The following is a 15,001-nucleotide window of genomic DNA, read 5'->3' as shown; positions in this document are numbered from 1 at the left end:
GCAGAGTCCAGGCCTCACATCCTCTCTCTTCCTCAATTTCCTCTTTCCCTCTTTTCTCTGGATTTTGGAACTGAAGTACAAGGGGAATTGGTATAACTTAAAGCTCCAGATGTGCCTATCATTTAGGCAAAGGCCTGAGTTCCCAGGACATCCTGCCATTTGGTGGAGGTGGGGGATGAAGGATGTGCCAGAGACAGATTGGGGAACAGATTTTTCAGTTACAGGGGTGGGTGGGTCCCAACATGCTGGGAGAGACACCCCTACACCCCAAGCCCTGGAATTCCAGCCAGCCTCCAGCTCAGCTTAGAGCCCCAAGCTGGTTAATCCTATCTCCATCCTGAGTGGACACTCATTTCCCCTCCCACTCATTTTTCTTTTGGTAAAAAAAAAAAAAAATCCAGCCCCAATATTTGGGTGGGAAGGAAGCATGTAACAGCCATGCTGTGAGTGGCCAATGACTATAGATTTATTAGAATGCTGTTCCAGGGTCTCCTGTCCCAACAGAGCCACAGTGCATTTTCCCCTCCTCTACTCTGAGCAGTAGTTCATCATTTTCTCCTTCCTCCCTTTGGGATCTTAGCTGAGAAAGACTTTCTAGTTTTCTCAGAGATGGTCCATCCTACCCACACAACATGTCACAATGCCAGCTCTGGTACCCTGACAAGCTCGGAAAGGTGGGCTACCACATAAGTAGCAAGCTGTCCCTGGGAGATGCTGCTTCCACATCTCCCCTTCCCAGCCTTGTTGAACACCATAGCCTTTCTCATCATGGACCCAAAGGGCCAATAATTTTTGACAATTCTGTATACTACTGGGTTTGGGGTATTTTTCTTCTTCCTAGGACCAAGGATGAGGGTAGTTAAATATTGTCTTATTTTGAAGCTATGGATCAAAAGGAGGAGTCTGGTATGAGGAGTGGAAAGGGGGTAAAAGGTGTTTCTTCAAAGTTTGTACCAATATACAAATACATACAAAACAGGTGTTGTATGTAGATGATTTTGTTTAATGCACAGTTGATAGATAACAGATGGTGAATGGATATATAGATAATACATACTGTAATCTAGACATCTTGAGTAGGGTGATTGTTATGTGTGTGTATACACAGTGCCATCACCCAAAACATAGGATGTCTGTATATATTTTACATCTGCACAGCTGTGCGTACGTACAAGGTCTGTGTAGTTGTTTTTGCAGGTTGTTTTGTGGTGTCTGTCTGTTGGAAGAAAGGCATATCTTAGTGAGCCTGGGGGAGTATCATATTTGTACCGGTGGGGCTTGTAAACTTTTGTGTTGTGTGCTCATCACCAGGTTGCGCACCAACACTCTTCACTGCATAGCAGGCTAGCAGGCGTGATGATGGGACTTTTTTTTTTTTTTTTGTCTTTGGAGCTTTTCTTTGCGGACTGGGGGGGAGGGAAGTTAGAAGAAGCCATATTTGGGGCTCTAGCTAGATTGTGGAAGTGTAGGGTGGTGGGTAGGGGGTTTGTGGTTTTCTATCTATGGCCAGGAAGGCGTGATGTGCCCAGATGTGTGTCTGTGCTCGGAATGTCGGGGGCCTCCTTCTGCCTACTCCGGCAAACATCTGCCTGGCAGTCCAAGGTTTAGCAAGCAAGGGGATTGAATTTGGGAGGGTGGGGTGTGTAGGTGGAATGGATGGAAGTGAGTAGGCGGAGGGGTAAGCGAAGGAGCCAGAGCAAGGCGGAGAGAACCGACAGAGCGGAGAGAGGGAGTGGTCCTCCTTCCAGTTCTCCCCGCCCACCCTGCTGAAGGCGTCTCCTGATTGGCTTCACGACAGCAGGGCTCAGGTTACATTCGCGAGCGGAGCTGAGCGCGGGAGACCGGACCTGAGAGGAGAGCTGCTGGTTCTGCGCGGGTCCGCCGGCCTCGGACAGCCCAAGAGCTGCCACCCAACATCACACAGACCCCCCCACCCCCGCCCTGCGCCAGGCTCCACCCCAGCCAAGGACCCCCCAACACTAGCATGGACTGCTGCACGGTAAGTCAGAGGGCCTGGGGAACTGGCACTCAGCTTGGTCTGGGGCAAAGAGAGCTCGAGAACCACCTGCAGGGTGAGTGAAGGATGGAAGTGGGTGCGGAAGACCTAGGAGGACGCCTGCTGAGACGTGGGTGATGGGTGATGGGTGATGGAAGGCGCTCGCCTCACTCGAAAGCCCTAGGGAAAAAATGCTCCCCAACTAGCGGGGGGCGTCTGAGCGCCTATCCGCCAAGCAGTCTAGGTTGGACTTCCAGCTGGGCAGGGCTTTGCAGCAGAGAAACTGCAGGTTAGACGACAGGAGGAACTTCCTCCTGTGAGACGCTGAAAATCGTCGCCTAGCGAAGCTGCGGCGAATTCTCTCCTCTGGCATTTGTCCTCTATACCATATAATAGCCCACTGGCACTGTTGTCGGTGGGTGGACATACTGATCTTTCCGATCCTCGGAAGATCGCCTAAGTCCCTGCACAATGTAGATGGAGGTAATCGGTCCATACTGGTCTTAGTAGTGAGGATGGGCAGCAAAAAGCCTAGTCAGTGTGGTTCTGGAGAGGAGTTGGCCCGGCCCCCAAAGCCTTCTCACTCTGAGGGGGCTGGGTGAAGTGACCGCGAGAGAGCCCTGCTGGCTAGGAAAGGAAGCGTCTGCAATTTGTCAGCGCCCACACGGAGACCAGGATGCAGCAAGTGCCTAATGCAAAAGTAGATTACTGTTAAGGTGACCCTGTATGCAAGCACCCGGCACAGGACCTGACTCCTGGTCACTAGAGGAGTACAGTGATCATGCGCATAGAAATTTATTTTATCTATTTATTTTATCTATTTTATTTATTTATTGTATTCTATCAATTGATTTGTCCTCTCCCCACCCCATAGTGTACAAAAAGGTGAGGGGAATGAGCTTGGGAATTAAAGAATACCCCAGTTCTGTAAGAGGTGAGACTTTGTCTGGATATCAAGAGGCTGAAAGAACTTAGAAGCAAGTCATAGTTGTGATTTTAACTCTTATTAGTATCCATAATAACTGCCAGTTTGTGATTGCTCACCATAACCTTACATTTTATATTTAATCATCACAACTCTGTGAGGTAGATATTATTTCACAGATGTGCATATTGAGGCTTCAAGAAATTATTTTCCCAAGGAGGCAGCGCTCCTGGATATGGAGACAGGATTCAAGCAGAGCCTTTTTTCATTCAAATAGCTATACATTAACCTCTCCTCCAACTATATTGTCTTTTCCTCATTATAAAAGCAACATGCACATAATAGTAAATATAAAGAACAGAGAAAGTATAAAAAGAAACATGTCAATCACATACAGTCCTGCCCCTTGGAGAACACTGATAACATCGTTTTCCCTTTGCTTGTTATTCTTCAGGGACTTATTTATTTTTGTATTTACTGTGCTGGGGTTTGAACCTAGGGCCTCCTTCATGCTAAGTATGGCTTTCCCACTGAACTCCATCCCCAGATCAAGAAACAATTTTTTTGGTTGTGAAAGGAGAAATGGAGGTTTCTGGGATCCACTGAGGAAGAACCTCTCAACCCGCAATGTTTTATAAAGTAAAGTAAATAAATGAATGAATCGTGAATTCAGAGATCTGAGTGAGTGGGGGAAGGGTATTGCTGAGCACGAAGGAATAAGATGAGAAGATCCAAATGATAGGGAAAGGAAAGCAGGAGGCACGGTCAGTGGAAAGAACAAAGAATCCAAGAAGGCAGGGAAGGAATGTAGCCTGTCACCTCCTGTGTCTGCAGGAGTAATAAGGGAGGGGTGTGGAGTCCACCTGAAGGCCCTGGTCAGCCCTGGGTGGTGCTTGTGAGTGCCCAGGAAGCCATTTGTGTAGGGCAAATAGCTAGCTAGGTAACAGATGACAGGTGTTGATAGATAACATCTAAGGGACTAGTAGACAGGGTTGCATTCAGTGTCTCCTAAAAAAAAGGAAAGGACACCCACCCAAAAAACATGAAGGTGGCAGATACACTGATCCCAGTGACCCAGGCTCTGGGGCACCTCTTCCAGTGCACCCTGTACACAGGAACTTTCCTTTTTCATGTCTTAGGTTTTCAGGGCCAAAGGAACGAGCAAGAACAGGCACCATTCTTGGACTGTGCAGGACAACAGGAAGTGGGAAAGGGGACGGACGCTGAGGTGAAGGGTTAGGGAAGGATGGGGCTGGGGCCAGACATTTTCCTACCCAATTCTTTGGAGGTCTGGGCTCAATGCTAGGAGGGAGCTGTGATATGTACAGAAAGCAGTCAGTGTGCCTCTTCATTTTTCATTCTGGAACTCCTCCATGACCACTTCACCTGGTCACCTGGTCTTTAGGAAGACCACTAGCCTTCCTCCTTCTTTCTTCTTGGTCACGAGGCTGATACACAAATGGCAGGGGGCGGGGGGACAGGACAGATCTCCTTATTTTTTTAAATCATATATATATATATATATATATATATGATTTTCCTGCATTCATTTACTATGAAAAAGCAGAGGAACATATTTTGGATCCTACTCCTTTCTTTTGCTTGGTCTAGTCAACCTGGTCCAGCTGAATTCATAAAATGATTGCCTGCCTTGAATCAGATCATTACATTGTTTATCAACTGTGCAACCTCAGGGAAGTTACAAAATATCTCTGAGACTCTTCCCAGACTTCCAAAATGGGGATTGAATAGGTAAAATGTGCAGTGTTGAGCACAGGAACTGACACATAATAAGCACCCAACAGGAATAATTCTTATAGTTATTAGGATTTGGGAGCTCAAGGAGACTTTATTCATCTCAGCCAAGTTTTAGTTGTGGCTGAAAATAAAATAAGGTTCCTAGAGGGAAAATGATGTGCCCAGTGGGACTAGAAACCATGGCTCCACCTTCACATCTCCTGCTAAATGTCACCCAGTTCATACAGAGTTCTCCGGGACACACCATCAGTCTTGACTTTGGAAGGCACCCGCTTACTGTGACCAATGAGCCTTTTTCCCTATTCCTACTACTCTCCCTGCAGATCTGTGAACAGATCTGGAACAGGCCACCTCAAAGCTAGCTCTATCCTGAGAACTCAGCTTGAGGGAGAGGGAGCTGATTCTGGGGGTAGGTTTCCATTTTGGATCCAGCTGGGGTGGGTGGAGACAGCAGGTGGGGTCTTGGGAGACTGGAGAAAGATACCCTTGCTCCACTCAACTTCCCCACGCCTCCATGACTGCCAAGGCCCAAGAGCCTAGTGGGCTGGATTTTTTTTTTAATAGTTGTTGCCCCCTTTTGAAAAGAAGTCTCTCTGTTCCCAGAGAATATTCCAAGAAAGACTTGAACTCTGAGAATCAAAGAACCCAAAGGAGTTGTTTTAGATTTTATGTGAATTAAAAAATAAAAGGTCAGGGAGAGATTGAGACTTAGGAAAAGACAAAAAAGAGGGCCCCTCTACACAATATCAGCCGCCTGGTAACTCCTTGAAATTGTATTTATATCCATGGATTGTGAACATCTCAGCACAAATTGAAGAACCATGAAAGCCCACAAAATGAGGACAGCCTGGGAAATCCTGGCAAGGGCATCCAGAATTTAAACCTGTACTCCTGGGTCAACCTGTCTGGGACAGTGATCATTGAAGCCTCACTTCTAAGACTAGATAACTGACCAGAAGCGGGCAGGAGTAGAACTGAGTTACCATTTTTATGTGAGACCTTGGTCAGCTACTGTCTGAGAAGAAAAAGAGAGTAAAAGCAATGCATGTCCTCAGACACATTCCTAGAAGCCATGGGGCCAAAACAAAGGAGAAATGGTCTTCTAACTTGCCAGTAATCATCATCATCCCAGTCCACACTGATGCCATAAGTCATGTTAAGCCACAAAGGGGCCAAATGCTGAGACTTTCTCTATTCCAGCCTAACCACTGAAATTCATTATATCAATTCCTTAATTCTTTCTACTGTCAGCTAGGGCAGGCCATGAGAGAGACAGAAACCTACTTTGGGTATGGGATGGTCAGATTACAGTTACACATTCCATAATGATGGTAACATGTTCTGAAAAATGTGTCATTTGAATTGTGCAAACAATATATAGTATAATTACCCCAATGAAGATAATTATGACAACATTAAATGATATAATCTTATAGTATCATCATTATATATGAGATCTGTCATTGACCAAAACATTATGTGGCTTGTATTTGTATATTAGAATGAACTTTGTAAAATTGTTATTATATAACCACTTTTGGCATACAGAAGCAATTATTTTGCATCAATATAATATTATATAAAACAATCATAATATATAGCTATCATTTATTGAGCAACTAGTCTGTGCCAGAAACTTTATGCATATCATGCTATTTATTCTTCCCCACAACCCATAGAGGTGGATATTATTATCCTGGTTTTTCAGATGAAGGAACTAAGAAAAGATTAGATAACTTGCCCAAGACAACACAGTTACAGCATGTGGTAGAGCCTTGGTTTGCTTTCTGGGTTGCATCTGCTTATCCTAAGTGGGGGTTAGAAATGCACTCTAGACCCTGATATACAAAGGTTCAAATTTTTGGTCCATTGATAACTTTCTGTATGACAGCAGATAGGTTTTTTCTTTGTTTGTTGCTTTTTTGTTTCACCAGATAGGTTTTTAAACCAATCGCCAGTTTTATCATAATAAACTGGGGTAATAATAAAAAGATATGTCGTTGCTTTATTTTTGAAAGCTAAATAAAATAATGCTTGTAAAACACTGTATTATTGCACCTGGAACAACATATGTGCATAAATGGTAGCTATTGTCCTAATTACTTTCTTCCAATGAGCACACCAAGGAAAGGGCTTCTTGCTCCTGCTGATCTTTTCCTTGTTTTTTTGTTTTGTTTTGTTTTGTTTTTTTAAGTGATAGATTTTGTCTGTCACTTATTCTGAGACTCCAGGTTGTGAGGTCAACCTGGGGAACAGTGGGAAAGTGAAGAGTCCATGGGAAAATAGTCTCTTGGCCTCTAACCCATATGCGGGGGTAGAGGGGAGGCTGATTCACTGAGCTTTGGCCCCATGCTCTCCCTAATTCCAGCTGAGCTCTGGTACTGTTCTACTCAGGAAAAGGCTGTCCTGGTGAATCTTACGTACCCAATCACCAGAAAATCCTAGGCTGGGAAGGGCCCCTTCTGAACTGGAGGCAGCCGTTAAAAGCAGGGGAATGGGTGGCCACATCCAGGAATGCCTGTTTACTTTGCTCCTCCAAACTCGCGGTCCACTCAATTCTGCAGCGCCCCTAAATTGGCCACTGGTAATGGGCCCTTGGCTCACTCCGGGCTGTCTGGATTTCTTGTACCCCATCCCACCATGTATTTCTTTCCTGAGGTGAGTGCACAACTATGCCCACATCATAGCCCTGAACCTTCCTCTTTTCGTTGCCCAGGGAGAAACACACCAGTGTGGCTTCCCTCTCTTCCACATCCTCTCAATCCCCCGAGACTCTGGTCCTAACCTACCCTCTCTGGGTCTCCGACCTGACCCGCCAGTAAGAACCCCTTCCCCTTCCCTCCCCAGGAGAGCGCCTGCTCCAAGCCGGACGACGACATTCTAGACATCCCACTGGACGATCCTGGTGCCAATGCGGCCGCTGCCAAAATCCAGGCGAGTTTCCGGGGCCATATGGCGCGGAAGAAGATAAAGAGCGGAGAGCACGGCCGGAAGGGCCCGGGTCCTGGGGGACCGGGCGGAGCTGGGGGCGCCCGGGGAGGCGCGGGCGGCGGCCCCAGCGGAGACTAAGCCAGGTGAGGCTGGCTGGAGGGGCGCTGCCAGCTGGAGACCCCTCTTTCCCAACGCTCCTAGGAAGGAGCAAGGGAAGACTAAGGGCGTGCTGAAGGTAGAGAAAGGTGTGGAAGGAGCTGGGGGTGGGGAGTAGAAATCCGCCAGGTGAGGTGGGTTGGAGGAGGCTAAAGGTGCTGAGATTTCCGAGAACTCACCTGTTTCTCCCTCTCCCCCCTGCCTTCTGCCCCGCCCTGGACTGAAGAAGAAATGAACATTTTAGAAGGTAACGAATACGACCCAAGCAGAGAGGTTTTGGGGAATGCTAAGTGGGAGAAGAGGACCATTTTCCCAACCCTTCCTCTGTCCGCCTTCACTCACTCCCAACCGGGGAACTTGCACCCAGGGAGAAACACACCAGTGTGGCTTTCCTCTCTTCCACATTTGCTACCCCAGTAGTCCTCCGACTCATTGAGATGCCTGAGGCTGCGACAGGGTCACACCTGGATTAACGCAAACACGCAGTCACCCTCATTTGGCCGCACAAGCCAGGCCGAGGGCTATAAACACACCCGGTCTCACTCACGTATCTTTCTCGGGGCTCATTTCAGCTCATTGACTCAGTGGGGGGGGGGGGTCTGAGTGACTAGGGACCCCTGGTAGCCTTGTTCAGAAAGGTAGAAGGGACGGGGAGAGTAAATTCCAGGAGAGGGCAGGTTCTCAGACCTTCTCTTTCCTCAGTTCCCAAGGAGAGATGGATGCCGTGTCCCCTTCGCAGTGACGAGACTTCCCTACCGTGTTTGTGATCCCCTCCTCCCCACCAGCCTGCCAGCTTCTGGAGCCCCCCTGCGTCCCAGAGACTCTTTCTTCCAGGCAGGCTTCCTCGCGGAGTTGCCAAGTCCGTGCCCTTTTAGTTAGCCCTCCAGTCTAGCGTGGTCCCTGTTCGCCCTTCCTCCCCATCCGATCCCCAAACCCCGCACTCCCAAATTTTCCTCCTTTTGCTTCTCGCCCACCTCTCCCCGCACCCAGCATGCAGCTCTGCCTCCGCAGCCTCTGTGCGCTTCCCTGCGCGCACTGCGGAGGGCGCCCTAAGCGTCGCCCAAGTACACTCAATTTAAAAAAATAATAACAGTCCTTTGGTTCTGTGCGCAGCGATAGGGGGCGCCCTGCGTCTCTGTGCGATTCCCGCCCCAGCCTAGCCTCAGAACTTTAAATCTGGGACATGAGGAAGGGAGAAAAGTGTTTACATGGTTTCGGATGCCCCTTGCTCTGATCGGAAGGGAAGTCCCTATCCCGCACCTGCCTGTCATGTTCCCTTCCTTCTCCCCAGCGCACCCTGAGAGCGGCCTCTCCAGCTCTCCTGTTTACGCAAACGCCGAGCGCCTGGAGGCTCGGTAGGAGGAGTCTTCCGCGGCCCCGCCCCTGCCCCTTCCGGCTTCGGCCCCGCCGGGCTCCTGGGGTTGTGGCCGGAAGGTTTTTAATCTCGGTGTGTGCATGTGACCGTTCTGGGTTGGAATGTGAACAATAAAGAGGAATGTCCAAGTGTTCAGAGGGTGCCGGGAGGGGAGGGAGTTTGGGTGCACAAGGCCACCGGTTGGAGCCTGAACAAATCTCATTTGATCAAGCCAAAAAGCAGAGGGGAAGTGAGATGGAGAAACCCTTAGATTGAAATCTGCCCTTTGACGCAACCAAACTTCCTGCTTATAGCATTATCTCTGGGATTTAAAGCCCAATCCTTCCTTTACTAGTAATACTCTTTGGGCCGCCTAGAGAAATTCGCCAGAGACAATATGGTACCCAAAGGTTTTAATTATTGATCTTCCCCCTCACTGCCCTCAGGGATCAGAAGTCAGACAACCATAGGGAGCTTGGACTTCGTGGTCGTCACAGTACTGGTAGATGGGGACCTTTCAAGGAGCCCTTTGCTAGAATCCACCTTCATAGAAGATTGCTCAAAAATCCCAGGAGCCGTGGCATCCTCCCTGATGGATATAAGCAAATTTTTACTGAAGTTAGAAGCAACCTCCAGACAGATGCTGTCTTGTAACCCAGGAACTTTTACATTTTACTATTCCTGAGAATTGTTTGTGGAACTTTTGGTTAAAATGAAAATTCCAGGGCCTGTCTCCCCCAACACACACACACACACTCACCCAGAAATTTTACTGTAAGAGGGATAGAAAATGACCTGAAACTGAATGTTTAATAAGTTCCTGGTGATACTTTTTTAGGTAACCTGAGGACCACATTTGAAGAAATTTTGCTCTGATTCCTATTCTGGTCCAGCTAAAGTGGAGGACAGAGGAAGCTTTGGCCTCTTTTCCTGATTGCCCCACACAGAACTAAACTCAGCTAAGTGATCAGGATAAATCCAATACATTTAAAATACACACAAACACACGCCTTAAAAACAGAAGAGTAAACATTTTTAAATTTGAGAAGGGTTCAGGCTGTCCTGTAAACTGAGTCATCCATGTCCCAACTTGTAAACTAACTCTTTCACCCTGTACACATTGTTCACACACACACTCATGCATAGGTTATATTGCATCTGCCACCACTAAATACCAGGAATGAGCAGTAATCCCTACCCCCTAACACTTCTAACAGTGTCAGAATTTGAGGGCTAAAGGTTCCACTTTCAACCCAAACCCTTTTCTCCCTCTCTGCACCACCCTCTAGCCCTCCTGCTCACCGAAGTTCACTACCCCCATATGTCTCCTTGGGCTTCTTCTTCCTCTCTTTCTGGAATCTGATTAAACAGAATGCAGCAACTGACAGGAGCAACACACCCAGGAGCACCCCAATCAGAGTTCCAGCCACTCGACCTTTGGAGGAATCTAAGAAGACATAAGGCCCTCAGAGCTTCAGAACTTCTTGACTCATCCTCAGACCACTTTATGCAGCCTCCCCAACCCAAGCCTTTCAGTCTGGCCTTTGCTGAGCATTCCCTACCGGTCACAGAGAGGGTCAGCTCACAGGATGAACTGCCCATCTGGTTGGTGGCCACACAGCGGTAGGTGCCCGAGGAGGTCAGGGAGAGATTGGTGAGAATGAGCTGGCCAGATACCTCATCTAGAGGGAAAAAAGGAAGTGTGTCACCTCAGTCAACTGGATGAGCACCTACTATGAGGAAAGCTCATTCATTTTATCCTTACAGCAGTCCTGCTAAAGAGGAACAACTTGATACCATTGGTGAGAAATCAGACTCAGAAAGTAAATAATTTCTAGAGAGTAATTCCAAAGCCACTTTAACTTATGGGCTCTTTCCACCTCACATAATTACCTTTTTAGGCTTAGGGAGACTGCACAAACATGAAGGTGGTGGAATTGAAGTTGGATTCTTACTGGCTAAGGTCAGGTTCCTGGTTGGGGGTAAAAAGGATTAATTGCTAAAAACTGTATCCTCTGGGGTGGCTCTAAACTGATCCAAGTGTTTTTCTAAACTCTTGCTTTAGAAGACAGAACACACATCAAGAAGTGATGGGGGGGGGGGCGGTCCTGGATTGATAAAGGTGTTTGCAGGAGCTGGGGCTATTAGGAGAGATCTGGCAACTAGAGAAAACTGAGAAGCTAAGGCTTTTAGCTATATGGCTCTTCCAAAGATACCAGCTAAAATGATTCAAGCCAGCCCATTCCACTCTGCTTCAGTTTCTTCTCTAGGAAGTTTGGAAGTGATTCATGACCCTTTAGAAAATCTCCCAAAAGTAGACAAGTAGGAATCATAAGAATGCCCCTTGCTCTCTACTCTCTTTCAGGATATCAGGAAAATATTTAATTTGAGAAATAACTCCCAGGAATGCAGCCACAGGCTGCAGAAGACAGACGGAAAGGGAATAATATAGGGACGAGACATGGAAAAGGTAGAGTGGTTTGTCTCATCCTCAATAGTCATAGAACTGGTAATGTGGGTATATGGGATTTAGAGACCACATTTGTGCAGGTGTGCAGTTCCCTCTTTGAGTCCCTGGGCCCTTACCTTGAACCATGCTACCAGGAGAAGGTGTAGGAGAAGATCCAAGGCGTACCCAGTTGTACACTGGCTTCGGAGCTCCCTCAGAAGAGTAGCATCTCAGTTCAGTAGAGCCCCCCACAAAGGATGGCCCATTCTGAGTGCATAAGGGGTTACTGGGGGATACTGCAAAAATCACAGAAGTACTTCAGCAATCTTCTAATCTCACACCAACTAAGTGCTACATTTCCTGATTTAATACCCCTGCCAAATAATGGTCCATTTCTCTCCACACACCACTGCATCCCCAGGAAGTGATTTCTACTATTGGAAATTTTGAGTATTTTAAAGGTCTTCCTCATGTTGAGCCAAAGTCCATGTTAATAATATCTACCCTTTGATTCCAGTTCCTTTGGGCCCACAGTGAGAAATTAAAATCTCTCCTCCACCATGACAGTCCTTCAGATATTTGAATATAGCAGTCACACAACATCTCCTTGGTCTTATCTTTTCCATCTAAACATCTCTTGCCTCTAATAGTTTCTTTTGATTGCTCATCTCTGACCAGGCTGTGATTTGGGGCGAGATGGAATTTCTGAACACAAAGTGGTGCACAGTGATAGGGGACTTCTTCCTTTCATGGCTACCCTCCTTCTCTGCCACTGACTATTGGGAGGGACAGAATCCAAATCTGAACTATCAGTGGGAGGTTCCTGGCTAATGGAGCTGATAGGGGTATGACTCAGACCCCATATAAGGGAAGGGCTTTTTCTCTCAGACCCTTTGTTACTAGGGCCCTAAGGGAGGAGACATTGTGGAGGGCAGAATTAGAGTATGACTGACTATACAGATTAGAAGTCTTCAGAAGGGGGATTTTTTTTTTAAGGTCCCCAGTGCAGTTGTGTCCTTCAGCTGGAAATCAGGATATGGGGAGAGTTAACAGGGCCTGTACACACTTTCAGAGTACACGGTTAACTGGTGGGTCCCCAGTTGGCCTTACCCAGCACAGTAAGGTTGATTAACCCCAACCCATTGGTGTAGAAATCTGGTGGATTGTTAACATGACAGAGATAGGTTCCAGTATCTGAGGGGCGGACATCAGTCAATCTCAGGGAGGCCACCCCTCTTGTGGGGGGATTCTGAAGTAGACTGGCCCGTTCAGCCTTAGAACCAGTGGGATACAGATGGCCATTGGTGAAGTACAGGATCTGAGAAGAGGCAAAAGACATACATATGTTCCCCTTTCTCTCTGGCACCCATTCCACAGTGCTTCCACATGGAAGTGGGAATAAGTCCACTCACTTGAACTAGTAGTGGAGGAGGTTGCTACTCTGTAGCCTGAACTATTAAGGGAAAACATCAATGTATCCTATTAATCAGCAACACCTCAGCCTCAATGGGTTCAGTAATTCCAACTGGGACTTCACTAACAAGGGGTTTTAATATAGCCATGGGAGAGGTAAGGATAATATAGGGTCACACAGACTGAGAAGATCTAGCAAGAGCCCACTTACCTTTTCATCCAAGCAATACTGATCCCCAAATGTACCCCCACCCCAAGCCCTCATTCTTCCTGGCCAACCCCACTGGGGTCACAGTGGCTCTCAGCTCACGGGATGGGATGTAGAGATGGGCTTTCCAGGCTGCACAAAGCTCCACTCCAGGGCGAAGTTGTCTCCCACTGATGTGCTGTAACTGCAGCTCAACTCAGCAGTCTTGCCCACGGGCGCACTCAGGGGCTCAGTGGGTACCTTCACCTCCACAGCTATCCCTGGGGCTGAGGATGGAGAGGGAGGCAGAACCACAATCCTGGTGATCTGGAAGGTCTGGCCTATATTTCAGTGTCTACATCAAGAGCTGGGGGCTCTCTCCCCACAGTGCACTCTTCTCAAGCCAATCCCTCCTTTCTTCTTGAAACCTGATGTTTCCGGGAGGGAGGTGCCCACAGCCCAGCCGGAGTTTTGTGGGTAAAAGGGCCAAGACTGGGCCAGGTATGAGGATGTATTGGCGGAGAAAAGAAGACAATAGCCCTGCTGTGGTTAAGGAATGCCGCCTGGTGCTCCCCTCTCCTCTGCCCTGGTGGCCCTCAACCCCTGCCTGGATCAGCCGGCTCCGCCTTAGCCCCAGAAGCAGCCCTAGCCCACACCGCAGGGACTGAGCAGTCCTTAAAGAGCCCACCCCCACCTCTCGCTGAGGCTTCTCCTCACCACTCAGGCACACAAAGCCCAGCAGAGCCCAGCAGAGGAAAGGCCCCGCAGGGAGCCCAGTCACGGCCACCTCCAGCTGTCCTGCCATGCGTTGGTCTGTCTTGGTGTCGGGGTCTGAGGAAGGGAAGGTAGTGCCCAGCGGGTAGCCTTGTCGTGCCTGGCAGGAGCCAAACTGACTATCTCAGAGCAAACAAGGGGAGAGGCTGGCACCTTCAGGTAGAGAAATGCTCCTCCCTCCTCCAGGCCAACTCTGAAATCACTGTAGCCCTCCTTCCTTTTCCTTCCTCTTCCCTCAGTTTCTGAAGCTGTCAGGCCCTGGTAAAAGAACCGGGCTTTGGGTGGGTACCCTGAGGGCCAGGGCTCAGAACTGGAGCTCTGCAGGAAAAGATTGTCTTTGGAGGAAGAGGAGGCAATCTAACACTGGGACTTGGCAAATACTTCACCAACATGGGCTCTTGCAGTGAGCATGTAATTCGGGCTTAGACCCTTTCTGACCCCTTCAGAGATTCTTGTTCCTCCAAAAATTCTTCTGTTCACCACTTGCCGGAGTAAGAGTCTCCATAAGTCACACCCACCTCCCCATTCCCAGAGCCCCTCCATTGTACAGAGAAACTGAGACCTAGAGGCTCTCTCCATTGTTAGGAAAGAACACGGCAGAATTTTGACATGTATCTGCACCACATTCTACACTCAGCTCTCCCTCAGTAACAAGAGGGACTGCTACACCATAGGCAAGAGATGTGTTTGTTAAGGATCCCATTGTGTGAGAGAAGGAAGCACAAAGGAGGTTCCCCTCCCCAGCCCCATTGAGGAAGAAGAGAGGAAACGCATGCATCCCCAAACCAGGACCATCAGAACTCCAGCAGAAAGCGTACCCTTCGTTTTCATTCCCTTACTGCTCAGACTGGATTAAGGAATTGGGTGCTTTCTCTTTACATATGACAGCAAATGACCTTTCTAAACACTCTAGAATAGAGATATCCCAAGCCAGTAAATTCAGGCTATATGGAGAAGCTTCCTGCTTCCACAGCCTGGTTAGGTTCCACTTTGCATCCTCCTGAAGCTCAACTCCTGAGAATTCCCAATTGGAAAGGATATGTGATTCTTATTTCATA

At 48.1% G+C, this 15,001-nt stretch overlaps 2 protein-coding genes across 3 annotated transcripts; one reads left to right on the top strand and one right to left on the bottom strand.

Annotated features, from left to right (window-relative positions):
* Positions 1-1,695: 1,695 nt before the first annotated feature.
* On the top strand, positions 1,696-7,753 carry Nrgn (neurogranin). Its single transcript, XM_046432764.2, has 2 exons — positions 1,696-1,999; positions 7,527-7,753. The coding sequence occupies exons 1-2, from the start codon at positions 1,985-1,987 to the stop codon at positions 7,746-7,748; spliced, it is 237 nt and encodes a 78-aa protein (XP_046288720.1). The 5' UTR covers positions 1,696-1,984; the 3' UTR covers positions 7,749-7,753.
* Positions 7,754-9,518: 1,765 nt separating this feature from the next.
* Positions 9,519-14,920, bottom strand: Vsig2 (V-set and immunoglobulin domain containing 2). Of its 2 annotated transcripts, none has more exons than XM_046432761.2 (7): positions 13,887-14,920; positions 13,293-13,456; positions 12,680-12,887; positions 11,707-11,865; positions 10,683-10,802; positions 10,423-10,567; positions 9,519-9,709 (listed from the first exon to the last, which is right to left on the bottom strand). In XM_046432761.2, exons 1-7 carry the CDS (start codon positions 13,972-13,974, stop codon positions 9,577-9,579), a joined length of 1,017 nt encoding a protein of 338 aa, XP_046288717.1. In that variant the 5' UTR covers positions 13,975-14,920; the 3' UTR covers positions 9,519-9,576. The 2 variants fall into 2 exon arrangements, with proteins under 2 accessions (XP_046288717.1, XP_046288718.1); XM_046432762.2 differs by having other exon boundaries at positions 10,423-10,479.
* Positions 14,921-15,001: the final 81 nt, after the last annotated feature.

This window comes from Marmota monax, unplaced genomic scaffold (assembly GCF_021218885.2).
Source record: "Marmota monax isolate L192 unplaced genomic scaffold, Marmota_monax_Labrador192_F-V1.1 WCK01_AAM20220418_F8-fsc00062, whole genome shotgun sequence".
In the NCBI taxonomy this organism is placed as follows: domain Eukaryota; kingdom Metazoa; phylum Chordata; class Mammalia; order Rodentia; family Sciuridae; genus Marmota; species Marmota monax.
The sequence above is the reverse complement of the archived record's forward strand: the minus strand, read 5'-3'. Positions and strand labels throughout refer to the sequence as shown.

What these genes read in the sequence shown, in the direction of transcription:
- Vsig2 (XM_046432761.2), bottom strand. Translation starts at nt 13,974, where the DNA reads ATGGCAGGACAGCTGGAGGTGGCCGTGACTGGGCTCCCTGCGGGGCCT. An exon ending in GCTGACCCTCTCTGTGACCG is followed by an intron (nt 10,568 to 10,682) that starts GTAGGGAATGCT and finishes ATGTCTTCTTAG; the next exon opens with ATTCCTCCAAAGGTCGAGTG. An exon ending in TATGGGGGTAGTGAACTTCG is followed by an intron (nt 9,710 to 10,422) that starts GTGAGCAGGAGG and finishes TATATCCATCAG; the next exon opens with GGAGGATGCCACGGCTCCTG.